Consider the following 24,491-nt stretch of genomic DNA (forward strand, 5'->3'; position numbering starts at 1 on the left):
GAGAAACCTACCCATTATAGATAAATACAAATCTTAATCTATCTACAGATGTCCATTTCTGGTGTCCTCCGACGTGATAATGCTGGAATATTGCTAAAAGTAAAACCATACTCACTCACTCACTCACTCACTCACTCACTTACCTGGGAAAAAACATTACCTTATCTAAAATAGGGAACTGATTGAGACTCAATTTTTTAAGTATGCAAGTATCTGCAAGTAATATGTCATTCGAAGCAATAATATGAAACATAAGGCCAAGTTCTTTTCTTAATATCAATGGAAATAAAACACATTTCAAAGATAAAACATTAATTATAATTATAATGCCTTTGGGAACTTATTGGGTGTGGATTTATTATCAACATCTCGGAAACCGGTGTGAATCCCTGGTACATATCAAAAGACTCCCACTACACAGTTCCTTGGTCCTTCCATACACTCCCACTACACAGTTCCTGGGTGCTTCCACACACTCCCACAACACAGTTCCTGGGTCCTTCCATACACTCCCACAACACAGTTCCTGGGTGCTTCCACACACTCCCACTACACAGTTCCTGGGTGCTTCCACACACTCCCACTACACAGTTCCTAGGTGCTTCCACAGACTCCCACTACACAGTTCCTGGGTGCTTCAACACACTCCCACTACACAGTTCCTGGGTGCTTCCACACACTCCCACTACACAGTTCCTGGGTGCTTCCACACACTCCCACTACACAGTTCCTGGGTGCTTCCACACACTCCCACTACACAGTTCCTGGGTGCTTTAACAGACTCCCACAACACAGTTCCTGGGTGCTTCCACACACTACCACCACACAGTTCCTGGGTGCTTCAACACACTCCCATTACATAGTTCCTGGGTGCTTCCACAGACTCCCACTACACAGTTCCTGGGTGCTTCAACAGACTCCCACTACACAGTTCCTGGGTGCTTCAACAGACTCCCACTACACAGTTACTGGGTGCTTCAACACATTCCCACTACACAGTTCCTGGGTGCTTCCACACACTCCCACTACACAGTTCCTGGGTGCTTCAACAGACTCCCACTACACAGTTCCTGGGTGCTTCAACAGACTCCCACTCACAGTTCCTGGGTGCTTCAACACACTCCCACTACACAGTTCCTGGGTGCTTTCACACACTCCCACAACATAGCTCCTGGGTGCTTTAACACACTTCCACTACACAGTTCCTGGGTGCTTCCACACACTCCCACTACACAGTTACTGGGTGCTTCAACACACTCCCACTACACAGTTCATGGGTGCTTCCACACACTCCCAATACACAGTTCATGGGTGCTTCCACAGACTCCCACTACACAGTTCCTGGGTGCTTTCACCGACTCCCAATACACAGTTCCTGGGTGCTTCCATACACTCCCACTACACAGTTCCTGGGTGCTTCCACAGACTCCCACTACACAGTTCCTGGGTGCTTCCACACACTCCCACTACACAGTTCCTGGGTGCTTCAACAGACTCCCACAACACAGTTCCTGGGTGCTTCCACACACTACCACCACACAGTTCCTGGGTGCTTCAACACACTCCCATTACATAGTTCCTGGGTGCTTCCACACACTAAACAGGCAGCACCTGAGAATAACAGTCTTGACCATCTTAAACAGACTCTACTGGCATAAAAGGCAAAGTCGTGACGAAAATTATTTGATTGGATCACTGAAAATCAGTGATGACACAGGTGCCCATGAACAGATTAAAATATGATTGAACAAATAAAGATTTGCAAACAATATATTAATACTGATTAAAATATATGCTTCTAGATGTAATTAAAAAAGTTTCCAGATGACAAAAATCACGAGTCTTCTTAGAAACCAAGCAAATAGACCTGGGTCATATATCCCTGGGTCTTATATCCCTGGGTCATATAGCACTGGGTCATATATCCCTGGGTCTTATATCCCTGGGTCATATAGCACTTGGTCATATATCCCTGGGTCATATAGCACTGGGTCTTATAGCATTGGGGCATATATCCCTGGGTCTTATAGCACTTGGTCATATATCCCTGGGTCATATATCCCTGGGTCATATAGCACTTGGTCATATATCCCTGGGTCATATAGCACTGGGTCTTATAGCATTGGGTTATATAGCACTGGGTCTTATAGCACTTGGTCATATATCCCTGGGTCATACAGCACTGGGTCATATATCACTCGGTCATATATCCCTGGGTCATATATCATGGGGTCATATAGCACCGGGTCATATATCACCAGGTCATATATCGCTGGGTCATATATCATGGGGTTATATATCAAGCGGGTCATATATCAATGGGTCATATATCACTGGGTCATATATCAACGGGTTATATATCACTGGGTCATATATCACCGGGTCATATATCCCTGGGTTATATATCACCGGGTCATAAATCACGGGGTCATATATCGTTAAGAAGCAGAACACTGTCTTTGACCTTGTCAGGCACAGGAAGTTGTAAGACACTGTCCTTGACACTGCGACCTCCCATGACCCTTGAGATGACCTGGCGGACCTGGAACACAGCCAGGGCGGCAAGTGACCTTGGCTGACACACAGACTCCTGGATGAAGGTCACCAGCTGCTCGTTACGCATAACCTTCAGGTTCCGGGGGTACTTGGTGAACTGTTCCGGGGTGAAGGACGCTCCGGCAGACAGCAGCAGGCGCAGCGTCGGTTCACGACAGTTGAAGATGGACCAGTACATGGCTGTTGTGCCACTGAAACATCGTCAACATCTGTTACCAGGGTAACCACAATAACTAGTTAGCATCACAATTAAAACAATAATGTGTGTACTTCTATTGTCCCAGATGCCACACAGTTCATCCTCAAAGATCTAACACTAGGGATCAGATATTGTAGCACCCACTGGTAGGGATCAGATATTGTAGCACACACTAGGGATCAGATATTGTAGCACCCACTAGGGATCAGATATTGTAGCACCCACTAGGGATCAGATATTTTAGCACCCACTAGGGATCAGATATTGTAGCACCCACTAGGGATCAGATATTGTAGCACCCACTAGGGATCAGATATTGTAGCATCCACTAGGGATCAGATATTGTAGCACCCACTAGGGGTCAGATATTGCAGCACCCACTAGGGATCAGATACTGTACCACCCACTAGGGATCAGATATTGTAGCACCCACTAGGGATCAGATATTGTAGCACCCACTAGCGATCAGATATTGCAGCACCCACTAGCGATCAGATATTGCAGCACCCACTAGCGATCAGATATTGCAGCACCCACTAGCGATCAGATATTGCAGCACCCACTAGGGATCAGATATTGTAGCACCCACTAGCGATCAGATATTGCAGCACCCACTAGGGATCAGATAGTGTAGCACCCACTAGGGATCAGATATTGTAGCACCCACTAGGGATCAGATATTGCAGCACCCACTAGGGATCAGATATTGTAGCACCCACTAGGGATCAGATATTGCAGCACCCACTAGCGATCAGATATTGCAGCACCCACTAGGGATCAGTCATAGACTGTAGGTGTGGGGGGGGGACACAGGGAATCAGATATTGTAGCACCCACTCGGGATCTGTCACAGACTGTAGGGGTGGGTAGGGCACTTGGAATCAGATATTGTAGCACCCACTAGGGATCAGTCATAGACTGTAGGGGTGGGTGGGGCACAGGGAATCAGATATTGTAGCACCCACTAGGGATCAGTCATAGACTGTAGGGGTGGGTGGGACACAGGGAATCAGATATTGTAGCACCCACTAGGGATCTGTCATAGACTGTAGGGGTGGGTGGGGCACAGGGAATCAGATATTGTAGCACCCACTAGGGATCACGTATTGCAGCACCCACTAGGGATCTGTCATAGACTGTAGGGGTGGGTGGGACACAGAGATCAGATATTGTAGCACCCACTAGGGATCAGTCATAGACTGTAGGGGTGGGACACAGGGAATCAGATATTGTAGCACCCACTAGGGATCAGTCATAGACTGTAGGGATGGGTGGGGCACAGGGAATCAGATATTGTAGCACCCACTAGGGATCTGTCATAGACTGTAGGGGTGGGTGGGACACAGGGAATCAGATGTTGTAGCACCCACTAGGGATCTGTCATAGACTGTAGGGGTGGGTGGGGCACAGGGGATCAGATATTGTAGCACCCACTAGGGATCTGTCATAGACTGTAGGGGTGTGTGGGGCACAGGGAATCAGATATTGTAGCACCCACTAGGGATCTGTCATAGACTGTAGGGGTGGGTGGGACACAGAGATCAGATATTGTAGCACCCACTAGGGATCTGTCATAGACTGTAGGGGTGTGTGGGGCACAGGGAATCAGATATTGTAGCACCCACTACGGATCTGTCATAGACTGTAGGGGTGGGTGGGACACAGGGAATCAGATATTGTAGCACCCACTAGGGATCAGTCATAGACTGTAGGGATGGGTGGGACACAGGGAATCAGATATTGTAGCACCCACTAGGGATCAGTCATAGACTGTAGGGGTGGGTGGGACACAGGGAATCAGATATTGTAGCACCCACTAGGGATCTGTCATAGACTGTAGGGATGGGTGGGACACAGGGAATCAGATATTGTAGCACCCACTAGGGATCTGTCATAGACTGTAGGGGTGGGACACAGGGAATCAGATATTGTAGCACCCACTAGGGATCTGTCATAGACTGTAGGGGTGGGTGGGACACAGGGAATCAGATATTGTAGCACCCACTAGGGATCTGTCATAGACTGTAGGGGTGGGTGGGACACAGGGAATCATATATTGTTGCACCCACTAGGGATCAGATATTGTAGCACCCACTAGGGATCTGTCATATACTGTAGGGGTGGGTGGGACACAGGGCATCAGATATTGTAGCACCCACTAGGGATCTGTTATAGACTGTAGGGGTGGGACACAGGGAATTACATATTGTAACACCCACTAGGGATCTGTCACAGACTGTAGGGGTGGGTGGGGCACAGGGAATCAGATATTGTAGCACCCACTAGGGATCTGTCATAGACTGTAGGGGTGGGACACAGGGAATCAGATATTGTAGCACCCACTAGGGATCTGTCATAGACTGTAGGGGTGGGGCACAGGGAATTAGATATTGTAGCACCCACTAGGGATCTGTCATAGACTGTAGGGGTGGGACACAGGGAATCAGATATTGTAGCACCCACTAGGGATCTGTCATAGACTGTAGGGGTGGGGCACAGGGAATCAGATATTGTAGCACCCACTAGGGATCTGTCATAGACTGTAGGGGTGGGACACAGGGAATCAGATATTGTAGCACCCACTAGGGATCTGTCATAGACTGTAGGGGTGGGACACAGGGAATCAGATATTGTAGCACCCACTAGGGATCTGTCATAGACTGTAGGGGTGGGGCACAGGGAATTAGATATTGTAGCACCCACTAGGGATCTGTCATAGACTGTAGGGGTGGGACACAGGGAATCAGATATTGTAGCACCCACTAGGGATCTGTCATAGACTGTAGGGGTGGGGCACAGGGAATCAGATATTGTAGCACCCACTAGGGATCTGTCATAGACTGTAGGGGTGGGACACAGGGAATCAGATATTGTAGCACCCACTAGGGATCTGTCATAGACTGTAGGGGTGGGACACAGGGAATCAGATATTGTAGCACCCACTAGGGATCTGTCATAGACTGTAGGGGTGGGGCACAGGGAATTAGATATTGTAGCACCCACTGGGGATCTGTCATCAACTGTAGGGGTGGGTGGGACACAGGGAATCAGATATTGTAGCACCCACTAGGGATCTGTCATAGACTGTAGGGGTGGGACACAGGGAATCAGATATTGTAGCACCCACTAGGGATCTGTCACAGACTGTAGGGGTGGGTGGGACACAGGGAATCAGATATTGCAGCACCAACTAGGGATCTGTCATAGACTGTAGGGGTGGGGCACAGGGAATCAGATATTGTAGCACCCACTAGGGATCTGTCATAGACTGTAGGGGTGGGGCACAGGGAATCAGATATTGTACCCTCACTAGGGATCTGTCATAGACTTTAGGGGTGGGACACAGGGAATCAGATAGTGTAGCACCCACTAGGGATCTGTCATAGACTGTAGGGGTGGGTGGGACACAGGGAATCAGATATTGTAGCACCCACTAGGGATCAGTCATAGACTGTATGGGTGGGTGGGACACAGGGAATCAGATATTGTACCCTCACTAGGGATCTGTCATAGACTTTAGGGGTGGGACACAGGGAATCAGATAGTGTAGCACCCACTAGGGATCTGTCATAGACTGTAGGGGTGGGTGGGACACAGGGAATCAGATATTGTAGCACCCACTAGGGATCTGTCATAGACTGTAGGGGTGGGTGGGACACAGGGAATCAGATGTTGTAGCACCCACTAGGGAACTGTCATAGACTGTAGGGGTGGGTGGGACACAGGGGATCAGATATTGTAGCACCCACTAGGGAACTGTCATAGACTGTAGGGGTGGGTGGGACACAGGGGATCAGATATTGTAGCACCCACTAGGGATCAGATATTGTAGCACCCACTAGGGATCAGTCACAGACTGTAGGGATGGGTGGGACACAGGGAATCAGATATTGTAGCACCCACTAGGGATCAGTCATAGACTGTAGGGGTGTGTGGGGCACAGGGAATCAGATATTGTAGCACCCACTAGGGATCTGTCATAGACTGTAGGGGTGGGTGGGACACAGGGAATCAGATATTGTAGCACCCACTAGGGATCAGTCATAGACTGTAGGGGTGTGTGGGGCACAGGGAATCAGATATTGTAGCACCCACTAGGGATCTGTCATAGACTGTAGGGGTGGGTGGGACACAGGGAATCAGATATTGTAGCACCCACTAGGGATCTGTCATAGACTGTAGGGGTGGGTGGGGCACAGGGAATCAGATATTGTAGCACCCACTAGGGAACTGTCATAGACTGTAGGGGTGGGTGGGACACAGGGGATCAGATATTGTAGCACCCACTAGGGATCAGATATTGTAGCACCCACTAGGGATCAGTCACAGACTGTAGGGATGGGTGGGACACAGGGAATCAGATATTGTAGCACCCACTAGGGGTCAGATATTGTAGCACCCACTAGGGATCAGTCATAGACTGTAGGGGGGGTGGGACACAGGGAATCAGATATTGTAGCACCCACTAGGGATCTGTCATAGACTGTAGGGGTGGGACACAGGGAATCAGATATTGTAGCACCCACTAGGGATCTGTCATAGACTGTAGGGGGGGTGGGACACAGGGAATCAGATATTGTAGCACCCACTAGGGATCAGTCATAGACTGTAGGGGTGGGTGGGGCACAGGGGTACAGATATTGTAGCACCCACTAGGGATCAGTCATAGACTGTAGGGGTGGGTGGGGCACAGGGGATCAGATATTGTAGCACTCACTAGGGATCAGTCATAGACTGTAGGGGTGGGTGGGACACAGGGAATCAGATATTGTAGCACCCACTAGGGATCAGTCATAGACTGTAGGGGTGTGTGGGACACAGGGAATCAGATATTGTAGCACTCACTAGGGATCAGTCATAGACTGTAGGGGTGGGTGGGACACAGGGAATCAGATATTGTAGCACCCACTAGGGATCAGATATTGTAGCACCCACTAGGGATCAGTCACAGACTGTAGGGATGGGTGGGACACAGGGAATCAGATATTGTAGCACCCACTAGGGATCAGTCATAGACTGTAGGGGTGTGTGGGGCACAGGGAATCAGATATTGTAGCACCCACTAGGGATCTGTCATAGACTGTAGGGGTGGGTGGGACACAGGGAATCAGATATTGTAGCACCCACTAGGGATCAGTCATAGACTGTAGGGGTGTGTGGGGCACAGGGAATCAGATATTGTAGCACCCACTAGGGATCTGTCATAGACTGTAGGGGTGGGTGGGACACAGGGAATCAGATATTGTAGCACCCACTAGGGATCTGTCATAGACTGTAGGGGTGGGTGGGGCACAGGGAATCAGATATTGTAGCACCCACTAGGGAACTGTCATAGACTGTAGGGGTGGGTGGGACACAGGGGATCAGATATTGTAGCACCCACTAGGGATCAGTCACAGACTGTAGGGATGGGTGGGACACAGGGAATCAGATATTGTAGCACCCACTAGGGGTCAGATATTGTAGCACCCACTAGGGATCTGTCATAGACTGTAGGGGTGGGTGGGACACAGGGAATCAGATATTGTAGCACCCACTAGGGATCTGTCATAGACTGTAGGGGTGGGTGGGGCACAGGGAATCAGATATTGTAGCACCCACTAGGGATCAGTCATAGACTGTAGGGGGGGTGGGACACAGGGAATCAGATATTGTAGCACCCACTAGGGATCTGTCATAGACTGTAGGGGTGGGACACAGGGAATCAGATATTGTAGCACCCACTAGGGATCTGTCATAGACTGTAGGGGTGGGTGGGGCACAGGGAATCAGATATTGTACCCTCACTAGGGATCAGTCATAGACTGTAGGGGTGTGTGGGACACAGGGAATCAGATATTGTAGCACCCACTAGGGATCAGTCATAGACTGTAGGGGTGGGTTGGGCACAGGGGATCAGATATTGTAGCACCCACTAGGGATCAGTCATAGACTGTAGGGGTGGGTGGGGCAAAAAACATAAACATATTTGAGGGAGGGTCAGGGCAAAATGGAAAGAAATGTTCAAGGTCATGGTGAAGGTCATCCAAGAATGTGACGAGTATTAAAGGAGGGTCATTATAGTCAGTACATTCGTGCATCAAAAACATTTACACTCAGAATGCAGGAATTTCAATGAATATAACGGAAACTTAATCATTTTGACAATACATCCTGATTTGTTAATTTTATTGCGCAGTACTGTTTCCTAACAAAGCATGGGGGAGGGGGCATGGGTGGCCCAGTCGTCTAAGGCGCCGCAATTCGCTGTGCAGAGTTGCGTCCCTTGGGCACGCCAGAAACCTAGGATTGTGGGTTCGAATCCCGGTTCGCCCCGATTATGTTTCTAGGTTTGTCAGCACCATACCCGTGCCCGTGGGTTCACCGAAGTGGTAAACGTCTGAGACCTGCATCACTTCGGGCTTTCCTCCCACATTAAGCTGATATAACTGGAATACTGTTAAAAGCGGCGTTAAACCCAACTCATTCACTCACTCACTCACTAACACAGCATGGTAGTACCTGGAGTCGGCGATGTTCATGTCTGCACCCTGCTGGATGAGGATGCGAGAGTTGTCCTCGCAGCCGAAGTACACGCTGGCGGACAGCGCCGTCTCCCCGAACCGGTCCCGCACATTGAGGAGCGCCCCCTGCTCCACCAAGTAGCGGCAGACGTCTGGGACGTTGATGCGAGCCGAGAGATGGAGAGGGGTGTTCCCGTACTCGTTCACCAGGTTCAAGTTGCAGCCCAGACTCGTCGCCAGCTCCAGCAAGTCCAGACTCTCTGCACTCGAACTCAGCACGGCTGCGTGGGTCAGGTTGCCATGGCAGCAGATGATGTGTGGATCTGCCCCGAGATGAAGCAGATGCTTCACGAGGGTGTAATGACCCCCCAGGGCTGCCATAATGACCGGGGAACAACCATCAGCCGCGGTGCAGTTCAACATAGTTTCAGGTTCGCCAGAAGACTTTGGTTTTCTTTTCAGTTTTGATTTTGTTTGTAAATGTTTTTCAGCAAAAACTTTCTCAACTTCAGTTTCTTCGTTGTCACACCCATATTCCTGAACAGAAGCTCCTAACACTGTCATGTTCTGAACTCCACACACTGCTCTAGAGGCATCACACTGTGACTCATCTTCTTCAATCAACAAATCAACAATTTCCTTGTTCCCCATAAAACACGCCACAAATATCGGTGGGTAGGATCTCTGGAACATGGAGATGATGGTCTCTCTCCTCCGACTACAGCCACATTTCAACAACAGCCGAGCTATCCTGTTGTCCCCTGCGCTGCCTGATGTCAGCATCAAGCCTAGAGCAGTGTGACCCCGCCCACTGAGTTTATTGAGAGAGGCTCCGTACTGAATAAGCATCTCTACCATGTGATAGTCACCGTTCTTCACAGCGAGGTGCAGCGGAGTTTCCGAGTGGTCGCCGTACGTCTGGTTTACGTCCTCCCCATGTTCAAGAAGCACTGACACAAGGTAGATGTTCCCACGCCCAACGGCCTGGATGAGTGGTGGTACCATTATCTGCACCTCGTGGGCGGACGGCATCGTCAGCACCTGCTGAATATCTGCACCACTCTGAAGCAGGAGTTTGGAGATGTGCACGCTCTTGTTCATCGACAGCTGCAGTGGCGTCACGGTCCCACAGCAGACAGCATTGACGTTTGACCCATAATGCAACAGCTGCTCCACCGTCGACACATCATTCAGAATGATTGACAAGGCAAAGGCGTTCATTTCCTCACGTCCGTCACACAGGTTTGGATCAGCGCCATGCTGCAGCAGAATCAGTATCAGACTCTCATCATGAGTCCGCACTGCCGCCATTAGAGGTGTCTCGGATCCCGTCTTGACGTTGGGGTCAAGGTCAGCCTGTAACAATAGTCTCAATATGTCCAGTAATTGCAACCTGGTTTCTGATTGGCTGATGCTGGGGATTTTCCACAAATCAGATTTCGGGATATCTAAGCCATCTGACCTAGAATTGAGGTAGGTTTGGTAGTAGTGAATGATATTGTAAACAGCTCGTTTGTCCGGATCGAATATCTCTTGACTCCTTTCTCGAACCATCAGCCTGGCTTGAGTAAAGTCTTCATTTTGAATACATCTGCACAGCTGACACACTGAAGATGTGTTGGTGGGCGTGGCAGCAAGATGTGTGTTGGTAGGCGTGGCAGCAGGTTGTGTGCTTGTGGGTGGGGAAATAGACAAGGCAGCATCAAGAGGCAAAATAGTGGGATCTGATTCAGCCATGGTTGCTTGTAGATTTTTCTTATTCTAAAAATGCTGTCATAAAGAATCCAAACAGAGTAGTGTAACAGCTATAGAACAACGTCTACTCATTGTGATACTGATGCGCCACAATGCACACAACAGATGCACATGACAGATGCACCTGCAACAGGTTCCTGTATTCACCAGACAGTCTCTTCATCCCGGGCCATCACACTACACGTCAGTCTCACAACATCCCACTTTCTGTCAGTCTGAAAACATAACAGCAGTGAGTACCTGCAGTAATATTACACAGGCAATATTACAGGTAGATAAGTTCAGGCAATATTACAGGTAAATGAGTTCAGGTAAATGAGTTCAGGTAATATTACAGGTAAATGAGCAGGTAATATTACAGGTAAATGAGCAGGTAATATTACAGGTAAATGACAGAGCTCCAGATAAGCTTTTGGTGTTGTGGGTATTTTACCCATGCATTTTAAAATCATTGGGTATCAGTTATTCTATCTGGGTATTCAAATTTCTGTTACCCACTAGTTTTTACACATGTGGGTATTTTAGTTAAATATCTAAAAACACTATTCATCTAGTCCCTGCAAACTGGTGTCGTGTGGGCTCGAGAGCTTTATAGGACTCAAAAATACCACGACACTTCCACAAAAAAGTGTGATGGCAAATGATCATGATGTAACTGTCATCGTGGAGTTTGGCAAAGTTGATGGAATGCCCGTTTATAATTTCAAAATAAGTTGCTGATTTGCTAATCGATACGCAGGGCTACTTCACAATATTTTGATGATACGGGCAAATTTTATTTATGTAGCATATCTGTAATGTTGGTTGCGTATTTGATACGCTTGGATTTTATTTTACTGCATATTTCTGCATTTCTGATGCGTATTTTACGCAGATATGCAGCTTATCTGGAGCTCTGAAATGAGCAGGTAATATTACAGGTAAATGAGTTCAGGTAATATTACAGGTAAATGAGCAGGTAATATTACAAGTAAATGAGTTCAGGTAATTATAAAGGTAAACGATTTCAGATAACATTGCAGCTGGTAAATGTTTTTTTAGATAATATTGCAGCAAGTAAATGTATTTAGATACTATTTCAGGGTAAATTGATTCCAGGGAATATTAGACGTACATGATTTCATCTTAAGCTAGGACAATCAAACGAAATTTGAATTAGGAAACGCCATGATGTCTAGAGTATAGGGTGTAATGAGTGTGTACCTGCCAGATGCAAGTTTTCTAACTCGTGACTGACTGCCCCGCTGATAGCGCTACTCACTGGACACTCGCGTCGCCTACACGGTCGCGCTATCAGTGCGTGTCCGATTCATTATCTTCCATAGTTTTTGAAAGGAGTCAGTGTCTTGTGGTAAATGATGCATTAGCCGTGATTACTTTGACAGTGTCAAAATTGTGCAACAGTAATTAATTACCGCATGCTTTCGTTGTTGTTTACATATCAATGTTCACCGGAAGTAAATGTTACCAAGCCACCGTTTCGTATCATGGACATGCTTTCCTATTTGTTATAGAATATGTGACATGTATGACGACATTTTCCATTATTGTGTTATTTTACACCAATGGTTGTCAATTTATGAAACATTATACGGTCGGTTACTTCCAAAAGTAAAAACGCAATTTAAATGGAAAAGGAGGTTAAGTACTATCATCAATGATGTATCGTACCCTAGGCATTGAATCAATTTTGTTGACAGAATATCGAATGTCGTACAAAATAAGTGTGCCATAATGCTTACAGTAACTTTAGGATCTTACAATCCGAAGACAAAATTGATAGAAAATGCATTGTAACTGTTCCCAAGCCGCCGTGTCGTACCATGGGGAACATATTCAATTATTTCAAATGAAACGAAATGAAATCTATATCTAAGTACATTTATACAGGCAAACTTAATCTAAACATTGTTTTCATTCGCTATGTGATTTTATTTTGTGTGGTTTATTTACAAAGTAAAAACGAATATTTATGAAATGACATTCCTTAATTTTTTCATTTAGTGGCTTTTCTCGATGTAGATTTATCTATAAAACAGTTAACTATTGAACAAAATGTCTTTACATCTCCAAATTGCTATCAAGTTTTTTTTATTATGAAAAATTCGAACGATCCATGGATTATCCCAGTTCACCTCCTAATCTATCTTTTTGAAATAACCTTGGATACGATGATGCGGCTCTTTTTACAGAGCTATATGGCGGCGCGCGAGTATCAACTTGAACTTGTAATTGAGAAACAGTTAGGATGAGTCTATCGCTAAGGTAACGAATGATTTCTTATATTTGGCTGAAAACTGTTATTACAACAAACATAACTAACTTGTTGTCGTCTGCTATTGATCCACTGCATGTTGCATAAGTATCTGTCAAAAATGTAGTTTGGTCTCGGTGTGGAATTTGACTTTTTCATGTGCGATCATGTCATTTGTTTACATATTGAATATTTTAAACAGAAAATTTCCATTCCATCTCGGGCTTGAGGGAGGGGAGAGGGTATATTGGGGTATAGATCAAGAGACCCAGACGTGTTATGTTGTGAGTCTTGTGATTTTATCAAATCTGAAACATTTGTCGTGGCTGGGAAAGATTTTCTGAGATTTTCACTCAAAGAGTCTATATAATTAAAATTTTATATATATATATGGGGTAATTGTAATTTTAAATGGGGTATTCCACCACTCTGCCTCTGGGGGGTCGAGGGAGGGAGTCTTACTAGTCAGCTTAGTTCACAGTCACACACAAGGTAAAAAATATCGATGCAAACCTTAAATGTTTGAGTTAATAACTGTTCCACTAATCAGTAGTGCAAATTAATAGTGAAAACAAACTTCACACTGGCAACTGTACATCATCAGTGTGCCAGGTATTTGGCCATCCTGTCTATGAAAAAGATGGCTTACACACCACAGATAAGAGCACATGCAAGTATCGTGATACATATCGGATCGTGAGTAAGGTATCGTGATACATATCAGATCGCACAGTTGGTGTATCGTCCCAGCCCTGGCAGTAGACACAACAGTAGAGAAGGATGGAACTCTCATTGCCATTGCCAGTACAGTCACCTGTTCAGTTACCATGGTTACTCTTACAAAGCCCACATCATACAGTCGAGCCTCGATGTGTCAAACTTGAATGTGTCTCAAACTCGCAATCCAGTCCCTCTGAATTCGGTTTTATTTATACTTGGATCTGTCAAACTGGATGTGTCAAATTCATTGTCTCAAACTCATTAGGGAGTCCCAAACATTCAAATTAAGCTTAAAATTCCCCTGACAACTCGAGTGATTCAAATTAAGAATTAACACACACATTATCATGATTTTTGACTGATCTCACTGTGATTGCTGTAATTCAAAAATTGTGGCTAGTTGTCTCAAAAGGTTTTGGCACAGACTTGCTGTGACTATTATCATGATTATGCAAATATCAGTTTTTAATAAAGGGGTACTATTCACATCCCATATGTCTAGTGCTGTCCATGTCACAAGGTCACACTGTGTATGTCAATTCCCAAATCAAAACAATATGTTAACCGAGAAATCTGTACGTAAAAACATTTAGTGTGAAACCAATGAATAACCAACAAATTGTATACAATCAACAATTGTATTACAAATTTAAGGAGGTTTACAAATCTATTCAAATTGCTGCTGAGCAATTACAGTGGCAGTATGCAATAGAGTGGTAGTACAATATTTTCATTGGCAGTATCAAATTGAAAATACGATGACAGCGATAATAATATTCAACTCCCAGTAACAGTAGTCAAGTCCCCGAGGTTGAGATTCCAGGTTGATAAGTGATCATCACACAATCACTGGTCTTGATGAAATGTGAGATGAGACAGGCATGCGCCCACTCCACTTATGTAGTATAACTAGCTTTCCACACTTTCCACACAGTGCCAGACCAGTCCAGTGTCACTTGAATATCACAGAACATTCAACGTTTCTAAAACGCTCGACATCCATTCATGCTATTCCGGAAATTTACAGATACCGTATTCGACATAATAAGCGCCCCGCTCTAATAAGCACCCACGGCAATATTTCCTAATATATTGGCTAGTGAACAATCCCAATCAGCACCCCTTCCGATTGATCAATGTACAAGACTTATGTATTCGTGTATAATACGCACTCGTGTATAATACGCACTCGTGTGTCATATGCATCCTTAATTATGGGCAATTAAATTCTGGAAAAATATGTATGTCGTATATAAACATTTCAGGCTGTCAACATAAACCACGAAATTGATCTTTCAACTCTGTTTTTTTTTCACCAAAATATTATTCTAATAAGAGCCCCCTATTTCTAATTTTGAGAGCGCCCTGGGCCCTTATTATGGCGTATACGGTAATTCGAGCATCTAAATATAACTTCCTCACCACTGATTACATTATATGGTACTTCATTCCTGACAACTAATTATTGTCCAGATACAATGCAATAAACTCCTACTCAACAGAAACAATGTAATACAGTCATTGTTAAACAATAAATTACACGGTCATGTAACAACTCACCGATGGATGGTCAGTTTATTTGCATGTTTTACCTCAATCATACGGCTGAGCTGGAGCGTGGTGCTGTCTGTTGCACAGTGGGGCGGTCGGGTAGCCTAGTGGTTAAAGCGTTCGCTTGTCACGCCGAAGACCCGGGTTCGATTCCCGACATGGGTACAATGTGTGAAGCCCATTTCTGGTGTCCCCCGCTGTGATATTGCTGGAATATTGCTAAAAGCGGCGTAAAACCACTCTCACTCACTCACTCACTGTCTGTTGCAGAGCGGAGTTTGCCCTGGACAAGAGCAAGAAGAAGAAGAAGAGGGAATTAGCAGAGGAACAGAAACAGGAGATCAAGGAGGCCTTTGACTTGTTTGACACCGACAAGGACAGAGCTATAGACTACCATGAGCTCAAGGTTGGTTGTTTGTTTGTTGTTTAAGCCGCACTCAGCAATATTCAAGCTATATGACGGCGGTCTGTAAATCCAGCCATTGATATCATGAGCATCGATCCACGCAATTGGGATCGATGACATGCTTCAGCCAAGTCGGCGAGCATGAGCTCAAGGTAACAAGACAGAACTGTACACCACATCCTGTGACAATACACACCGACAAGCTATAGCTATAGACTACCACGAACTCAAAGTGACCCGACAGAACTATGCACCACGTCCTGCAAAAATACACCACATCTAGCAACATACACCACATCCAGCAACAATACACCACATCCAGCAACAATACACCACATCCAGCAACAATGCACCACATCCAGCAACAATACACCACATCCAGCAACAATGCGCCACATCCAGCAACAAAGCACCACATCCAGCAACAATACACCACATCCAACAACAAAACACCACATCCAGCAACAATACACCACATCCAGTGACAATACACCACATCCAGCAACAATACACCACATCCAGCAACAATACACCACATCCAACAACAATACACCACATCCAAAAACAATTCACCACATCCAGCATCAATACACCACATCCAGCAACAATACACCACATCCAACAACAATACACCACATCCAGCAACAATGCACCACATCCAACAACAAAACACCATATCCAGCAACAATACACCACATCCAGCAACAATACACCACACCCAGCAACAATACACCACATCCAGCAACAATACACCACACCCAGCAACAATACACCACATCCAGCAACAATACACCACACCCAGCAACAATACACCACATCCAGCAACAATACACCACACCCAGCAACAATGCACCACATCCAACAACAAAACACCATATCCAGCAACAATACACCACATCCAGCAACAATACACCACACCCAGCAACAATACACCACATCCAACAACAATACACCGCATCCAGCAACAATACACCACATCCAACAACAATACACAACATCCAGCAACAATACACCACATCCAACAAGAATACACAACATCCAGCAACAATACACCACATCCAGTGACAATACACCACATCCAACAACAATACACCACATCCAGTGACAATACACCACATCCAGTGACAATACAGAAACATATCCCCATGATCTCAGCAAGGCTATAACAGGAAGTTAGCAACAAGACACAGTCCTGAGGGGAAGACACTAAGCTAGGACTGAAGCTGAATCTTTCCAAACATTCACACTGATTCAAGCTTGCACAATTCACTTGTCAACTGTTTCTCCTCAATACATGCTGACTGATGTTTCAGGTTGCTATGCGGGCACTGGGCTTTGATGTGAAGAAAGCTGACGTCCTGAAAGTACTGAGAGATTACGACAGGGAAGGCTCCGGAAAGATCACATTTGATGACTTTAATGAAGTTTGTAAGTCTGTTTGTTTTATGTATGCAGCTAGTTTAATGATTGTCCCTTGTATGCAAATTGGGTATATTTTAGAGGCATGCAGGGACATTGTTTCCTGTATGTGAACTATTTTGCATAAAAGTATGGTGAATTGCAGTGTACTGTTCTTACCACGATTGGATGAACATGATGAAAGTTCATCAAGGTAAAACAATTTTAATGTGTGAGCATGCTACTGTTTTAGCAAATAGATAAATCATGGGCATTTGAGTATCTATTGGATTTCTGACACGCAGTGACAATCCACTGATGATGTCATACCATGCTATGACATTTCACTGATGACATACCATGCTGTGACATTCCACTGATGATGTCATACCATGCTGTGACATTTCACTGATGACATCATACCATGCTGTGACATTTCACTGATGACATCATACCATGCTGTGACATTTCACTGATGACGTCATACCATGCTGTGACATTCCACTGATGATGTCATACCATGCTGTGACATTTCACTGATGACATCATACCATGCTGTGACATTCCACTGATGATGTCATACCATGCTGTGACATTCCAATGATGATGTCATACCATGCTGTGACATTCCAATGATGATGTCATACCATGCTGTGTCATTTCGCTGATGACATCATACCATGCTGTGACATTCCAATGATGATGTCATACCATACTGTGACATTTCACTGATGATGTCATACCATGCTGTGACATTTCACTGATGACATACCATGCTGTGACATTTCACTGATGATGTCATACCATGCTGTGACATTCCACTGATGACGTCATACCATGCTGTTACATTCCACTGATAATGTCATACCATGCTGTGTCAATCCACTGATGATGTCATACCATACTGTGACACTCCACTGATGATGTCATACCATGCTGTGACATTCCACTGATGACGTCATACCATGCTGTGACAATCCACTGATGACATCATACCATACTGTGACATTCCACTGATGATGTCATACCATGCTGTGACATTCCACTGATGACGTCATACCATGCTGTGACATTCCACTGATAATGTCATACCATGCTGTGACATGGTATCTTTATACTGTTACACTGTTCTGTATTTTTTGGTCGCATTTCCAACAGGAATTCAGTGATTCTGGGTTTTAACTAAATCCAAATTTCCTTCAGTTACCTTTATCGTGTTGTTGTCACTATTGTCTTCTCGTGTCTCCTCGCCAGTGACTGACATGATGCTGGAGCGGGACCCACAGGAGGAGATCCTGAAGGCCTTCAAGCTGTTTGATGATGACACGTCCGGCAAGATCAGCCTCCGAAACCTGCGCCGAGTAGCAAGGTATGTGATGAACGCTGGCAAGATCTCTCTGTACACTGCAGGGGCACGGGTGGCACAGTCGTCTAAGGCGCCACGATTCGCTATGCAGAGTTGGGTCCCTTGGGCACGCCAGAAACCTATGATTTTGGGTTTGAATCCTAGTTTGCCACAATTATGTTTCTAGGTTTGTCAGCACCATAACCGTGCTCGTGGGTTTCACCGAAGTGGTAAACTGCAGATGTGAAACTTGTTGACCAGTGATGATGTCTGTCTGTCTGTGAGAAGGTCACAGCACTAATAGGCCGATCTCCCGGGAAGATCCAGGGTAGAATAGGCCATGAATAGGTCATGAATAGGCCATGCTTGTCATAAAAGGCGACTTTGCTTGTTGTAAGAGGCGACTAACCGGATTGGATGGTCAGACTCACTGACTTGGTTGATGCATGTCTTCGATCCCAATTGCGTGGATTGATGCTCATGATGTCAATCACTGGATTGTCTGGTCCAGACTCGATTACTTACAGCCCGCCGTCATATAGCTGGAATATTGCTGAGTGCGGCCATAAAGAACAAACAAACAAACAACTTCCCTTCAATCTCAGTCAAACACTTAGTGAAAATATCTATTCTTACTTTAAACTTATTCTTTCATAACTGTTACATCAAGCAAACACTGATTAATAGTGAAAATGTAAATATATTTTCGTCCATTGTGCCATAATTGACACTGCCAACTGTAAATCGTCAGTGTCACAGGTACTTGGCCATCCTGTCTTTGAAAAGAGTGACAAGAGCACATGCACGTATCATGATAAGCATCGTATCATGAGCAAGGTGTCATGTTGTGTATCGCATCACACAGGTTGTGTATCGTCCCAGCCCTATTGATCATGAGGTTTCACTGTTGCCCTAGGCCCACTTTCACAAAGGGACCTTAGCACTACGACTCTTGTAAGCCTACGTTAAAGTATGGGAGTTACGATCATCTTAGCGCTAAGATCGCTTTGTGCAAGTGGACCTATGACCTGTGACACTGAGCATGATATAGATGACTTGAAAGCCTGTTTGTTGTGCACACACCTCCAACAACAGAGACGCTTAAAGATCCGGGGTAGAATAGGTCTTCAGCAACCCATGCTTGCCGTAAAAGGCGACTAACCGGATTGGATGGTCAGGCTCGCTGACTTGGTTGATGCATGTCATCGTATCACAATTGCGTGGATCGATGCGCATGATGTCAATCACTGGATTGTCTGGTCCAGACTCGATTATTCACAGACCGCTGTCATATAGCTGGAATATTGCTGAGTGCGGCGTAAAACAACAAACCAACCAACAGAAGGCAGTGTTGTTTTACATCCCCTGTACCCTGTGTTGTTACAGGGAGCTGGGAGAGAATATGACCGACGAGGAGCTGAGAGCAATGATTGATGAGTTTGACCGCAACGGAGATGGAGAGAGTGAGTAGTCTCCCCTTACTGTTCCAGGATCATGTAAGAAGAAATAATCCATCCCCTATGGAGACACATGTTTTACTAGTTTTGTCAAATTTGTCAACCCTAAAAAATCAAAAAGGAACACCATTCTTTTTATTTAATCAACTTTCACCTCAGACATTTTGAACACAAGTGCGAGATAATATACAACTCAACTTTTGATAGGGATAATCATTCCATTTATACATACAAATATTTTATGCGAATTTGTTTTGCTTAACATGGAAAGATAAGTAAATATATCCAACAGTGGGGGGCACGGGGGGCCCAGTCGATTCGCTGTCCAGAGTTCCGTCCCTTGGGCACGCCAGAAACCTATGATTATGGGTTCGAATCCCGGTTCACCCCGATTATGTTTCTAGGTTTGTCAGCACCATACCCGTGCTCATGGGTTTCACCGAAGTGGTAAATGTCTGAGACCTGCATCACTCCAGGCTTTCCTCCCACATTAAGCTGACACGCCGTGATATAACTGGAATACTGTTAAAAGCGGCGTAAAACCCAACTCACTCACTCACTCACTCAAACAGTGGAGTAGTGTACAGAAGTAGTGGGACGTTACACAGATTCATCCGTGGATCGCGATTGTTTACTTCTTGATACAAGCATCGATCACAATCGCACGCAAAGTAAAAAGTATTGATTCTTACCTTCAATGTATCCTTCAATAAATGTTACACCAAACACTAGTTACTTGTGAAAATGAGTAGTGAGAACATGAATATTCTCATCCATTGCAGCATACATGACACTGGCAACTGTAAATAGTCAGTGTGCCAGGTATTTGGCCATCCTGTCTATGATAAACATGGCTCACACACCACAGATAAGAGCACATGCAAATATCGCGGTTCGTATCGGATCATGAGCAAGGTATCGTGATATGTATCGGATCGCACAGTTGGTGTATTGTCTCAGCCCTAGTGTTCAGTGCAATGGACAACTTACCCGTGAAGATTCCGGGGTAGAATAGGTCTTCAGCAACCCATGCTTGCTGTAAAAAGGTGACTATGCTTGTCGTAAAAGGCGACTAACAGGATCGGGTGGTCGGTCTCGCTGACTTGGTTGATGCATGTCATATTGCTGAGTGGGGTTGTTAAACAACCAACCAACCAACCAATAGACAACTTAGCAAGAACTGCCCCTCATGTGAGGTGTCAAACACACTGGCCTGTCAACAGTGTGATTGTCCCAGCCCTAGTGTTCAGTGCAATAGACAACTTAGCAAGAACTGCCCCTCATGTGAGGCGTCAAACACCCTAGCCATGTCAACAGTGTGATTGTCCCAGCCCTAGTGTTCAGTGCAATAGACAACTTAGCAAGAACTGGTCCTCATGTGAGGCGTCAAACACACTGGCCTGTCAACAGTGTGATCGTCCCAGGAACTTGATGAAGCGTTTGTCAGATCTCCACATAATCAGGTAACATATCGGAGTAAAAAGATCTGGGGCCCGGTCCACAAAGCGATTTTAGCGCTAAGATGATCGTAACTCCCATACTTTAACACAGGTTTACGACAGTCTTAGCGCTAAGATGATCGTAACTCCCATACTTTAACACAGGTTTACGACAGTCTTAGCGCTAAGGTGATCGTAACTCCCTTACTTAAACACTGGCTTACGACAGTCTTAGGGCTAAGATGATCGTAACTCCCATACTTTAACACAGGTTTATGACAGTCTTAGCGCTAAGATGATCGTAACTCCCATACTTTAACACAGGTTTATGACAGTCTTAGCGCTAAGGTGATCGTAACTCCCTTACTTAAACACTGGCTTACGACAGTCTTAGGGCTAAGATGATCGTAACTCCCATACTTTAACACAGGTTTATGACAGTCTTAGCGCTAAGATGATCGTAACTCCCATACTTTAACACAGGTTTATGACAGTCTTAGGGCTAAGATGATCGTAACTCCCATACTTTAACACAGGTTTACGACAGTCTTAGTGCTAAGATGATCGCAACTCCCATACTTTAACACAGGTTTATGACAGTCTTAGCGCTAAGATCGCTTTGTGGCACAGGGCCCTGTTTTTTATGAGATTGCTCAGCGTCTGACTTTATGTTTGTCCTTGCAGTTGACGAGGATGAGTTCATCGCTATCATGACGGGGGACACATAAGTCGAAGACGCTCCATGGCATCATTCAAGGGGGACTCATTGACTACCAGGAACTGACTGGCAGACCACAGCGCCTGTATCAAGTGTACCCACATACTACATACACCAGTCAGGAGTTGTGGAATGTTGAACCTGACCAGAATGTTGACAGTCTATCCAGGGCGAGACTTGGACACTGCCACTGGTACTTCAAGTGGGCAGTATATGTATTATATAGAGGTAGAATACTCCTGTGTGTGTTGACTGCTGACTTGAGGAACAGTCCCTGTGGCACATTCTACACTCCTGTCAACTGTCTCATCAAGACATTCATGATGTTGGACGTCAACTGTCCTAAACTATCGATCTGTGGAAGGTTTGGGGACATTAAACATTTTCATTGAATTTGTAACTGCTCAATCCAATTCATTTTAGTAATCGAGGGGAACTTTTAGGTGCTTGCTGTCTGTTTATTGCTTGAGGTATTTTGTGTTTGTGTATGTGGGTCTGTTATTCATGTGAGTGCTGAAGTGTCGCTGTTGTCCTGTATGGCTTCAGCATCACGGCCCAGCACCTTCCGTCTCTCCATCAGCTCGTGCTGAAGTGTCGCTTTTGTCCTGTATGGCTTCAGCATCACGGCCCCAGCACCTTCCGTCTCTCCATCAGCTCGTGCTGAAGTGTCGCTTTTGTCCTGTATGGCTGCAGCATCACGGCCCAGCACCTTCCGTCTCTCCATCAGCTCGTGCTGAAGTGTCGCTTTTGTCCTGTATGGCTTCAGCATCACGGCCCCAGCACCTTCCGTCTCTCCATCAGCTCGTGCTGAAGTGTCGCTTTTGTCCTGTATGGCTTCAGCATCACGGCCCCAGCACCTTCCGTCTCTCCATCAGCTCGTGCTGAAGTGTCATGCATCTCTTTAACCTTCCAGCAGCTTTGGGAGGGGGAGTAGCCCACAGGCGGATCCAGAGGGGTCGAAGGGGTCCTTCCCCCCCTTTTGAAAACCAAACATAGTATTAGACAATACCCCCTTTTCCCCAACCCCCACTGAGAGAGGATTTTGATATTTCGACCCCTCCCTTTAATAAAGGCTTGATCTGCCCTGGTAGCCTGGTGGTTAAAGCATTCACTCGTCATGCCGAAGTCCCGGGTTCGATTCCCCACATGGCTACAATATGGTGTGCCCTGCTTTGATGCTGGAATATTGCTAAGAGTGGTGTAAAGCCCACGCCTACAGCTTTACACTGATCATTTGTTAAAGAATACCAGTTGAAGTCAATGTTAATGTTTTTATTTGTACATCGTAGAAATGTATATACATGGTATCTGTCTGTCAGAGTCCGTCAATTTGAACCTTGACTCAGCCAAACTGTGAGACCAGTCCTCTCCAACAGCATATCAGCTGTGACCTGTGTACAAGGAGAGACAATTCATACGTCTCAGTAGACCAGGGCCCACTTGCACAAAGCGATCTTTGTGCTAAGATGGTCTCAATTCCCATACTTTGACATAGGCTTAAAATAATCTTAGCGCTAAGATCGTTTTGTGCAAGTGGGCCCAGGACCCATGTTATAAGGCGATCTTAGCGCTGCGATTATCACAAGTCAATGTTAAGTAATGGGATGATTGTCTGATCGCTAAGATACCTTTGTGGAATAGGGCCCAGAGGTAGTGTGCATGATTGTATATTGGAATTATATTTTAATCTCACTGTCTCAGCTCACTCCGTCCCTTCACATTGAGTGTCTTTTTAAAGTTGCTTGACAATGTTATTTTATTAATAATAATAATAATATGCCATTTATATTGTGCATATTTCCACACCACACAGGGGCATGCTCAGAGCGCTATTATTACTCCGATCACTGGAAAAGTGTGCACTCAACAATCATTCTCAGCTCCATGGAGAGTATACAACCGAAACTGCCTGTTAGGTGTCAGGAGGTTAACAACAACATTGCCATTTTATCCTACCGGGTACCCATTAACTGCTAGGTGAATGTTGTTGTGTTCTCCTCTCTTTCTTTGTTTGGGGAATGTTGTGTTGCCGACACAGCGACCCCAGGACCTCTACCTAATGTTGATATGGACCTGAATGACCATGACAACCATAGTATGGCCTCATTCACACACTATCCTCCACAAGCTTACGGATGTAGGTCTGAAACAATTGGGTTGATGACAGTCGTATTCTGATCCATTCGTCAC

The 24,491-nt window shown here is 45.4% G+C and overlaps 2 protein-coding genes across 4 annotated transcripts; one reads left to right on the forward strand and one right to left on the reverse strand.

Moving 5' to 3' along the window:
• Positions 1-295: 295 nt before the first annotated feature.
• LOC125379326 (ankyrin-3-like) lies at positions 296-12,557 on the reverse strand. 3 transcript variants are annotated; one of them, XM_048395633.1, is made up of 3 exons: positions 12,275-12,557; positions 9,257-11,228; positions 296-2,747 (listed from the first exon to the last, which is right to left on the reverse strand). In XM_048395633.1, exons 2-3 carry the CDS (start codon positions 10,993-10,995, stop codon positions 2,429-2,431), a joined length of 2,058 nt encoding a protein of 685 aa, XP_048251590.1. In that variant the 5' UTR covers positions 10,996-11,228; positions 12,275-12,557; the 3' UTR covers positions 296-2,428. The 3 variants fall into 3 exon arrangements, with proteins under 3 accessions (XP_048251590.1, XP_048251589.1, XP_048251591.1); XM_048395632.1 differs by having other exon boundaries at positions 12,217-12,557; XM_048395634.1 differs by having other exon boundaries at positions 12,429-12,475.
• Positions 12,558-13,174: 617 nt separating this feature from the next.
• On the forward strand, positions 13,175-22,697 carry LOC125379327 (centrin-3). The gene is made up of 6 exons (XM_048395635.1): positions 13,175-13,278; positions 15,809-15,944; positions 17,258-17,372; positions 18,597-18,711; positions 20,074-20,150; positions 22,268-22,697. Exons 1-6 carry the CDS (start codon positions 13,262-13,264, stop codon positions 22,309-22,311), a joined length of 504 nt encoding a protein of 167 aa, XP_048251592.1. The 5' UTR covers positions 13,175-13,261; the 3' UTR covers positions 22,312-22,697.
• The last annotated feature ends 1,794 nt before the right edge of the window (positions 22,698-24,491 follow it).

Source organism: Haliotis rufescens, unplaced genomic scaffold (genome assembly GCF_023055435.1).
Source record: "Haliotis rufescens isolate VD_foot unplaced genomic scaffold, xgHalRufe1.0.p SCAF_14, whole genome shotgun sequence".
NCBI lineage: Eukaryota > Metazoa > Mollusca > Gastropoda > Lepetellida > Haliotidae > Haliotis > Haliotis rufescens.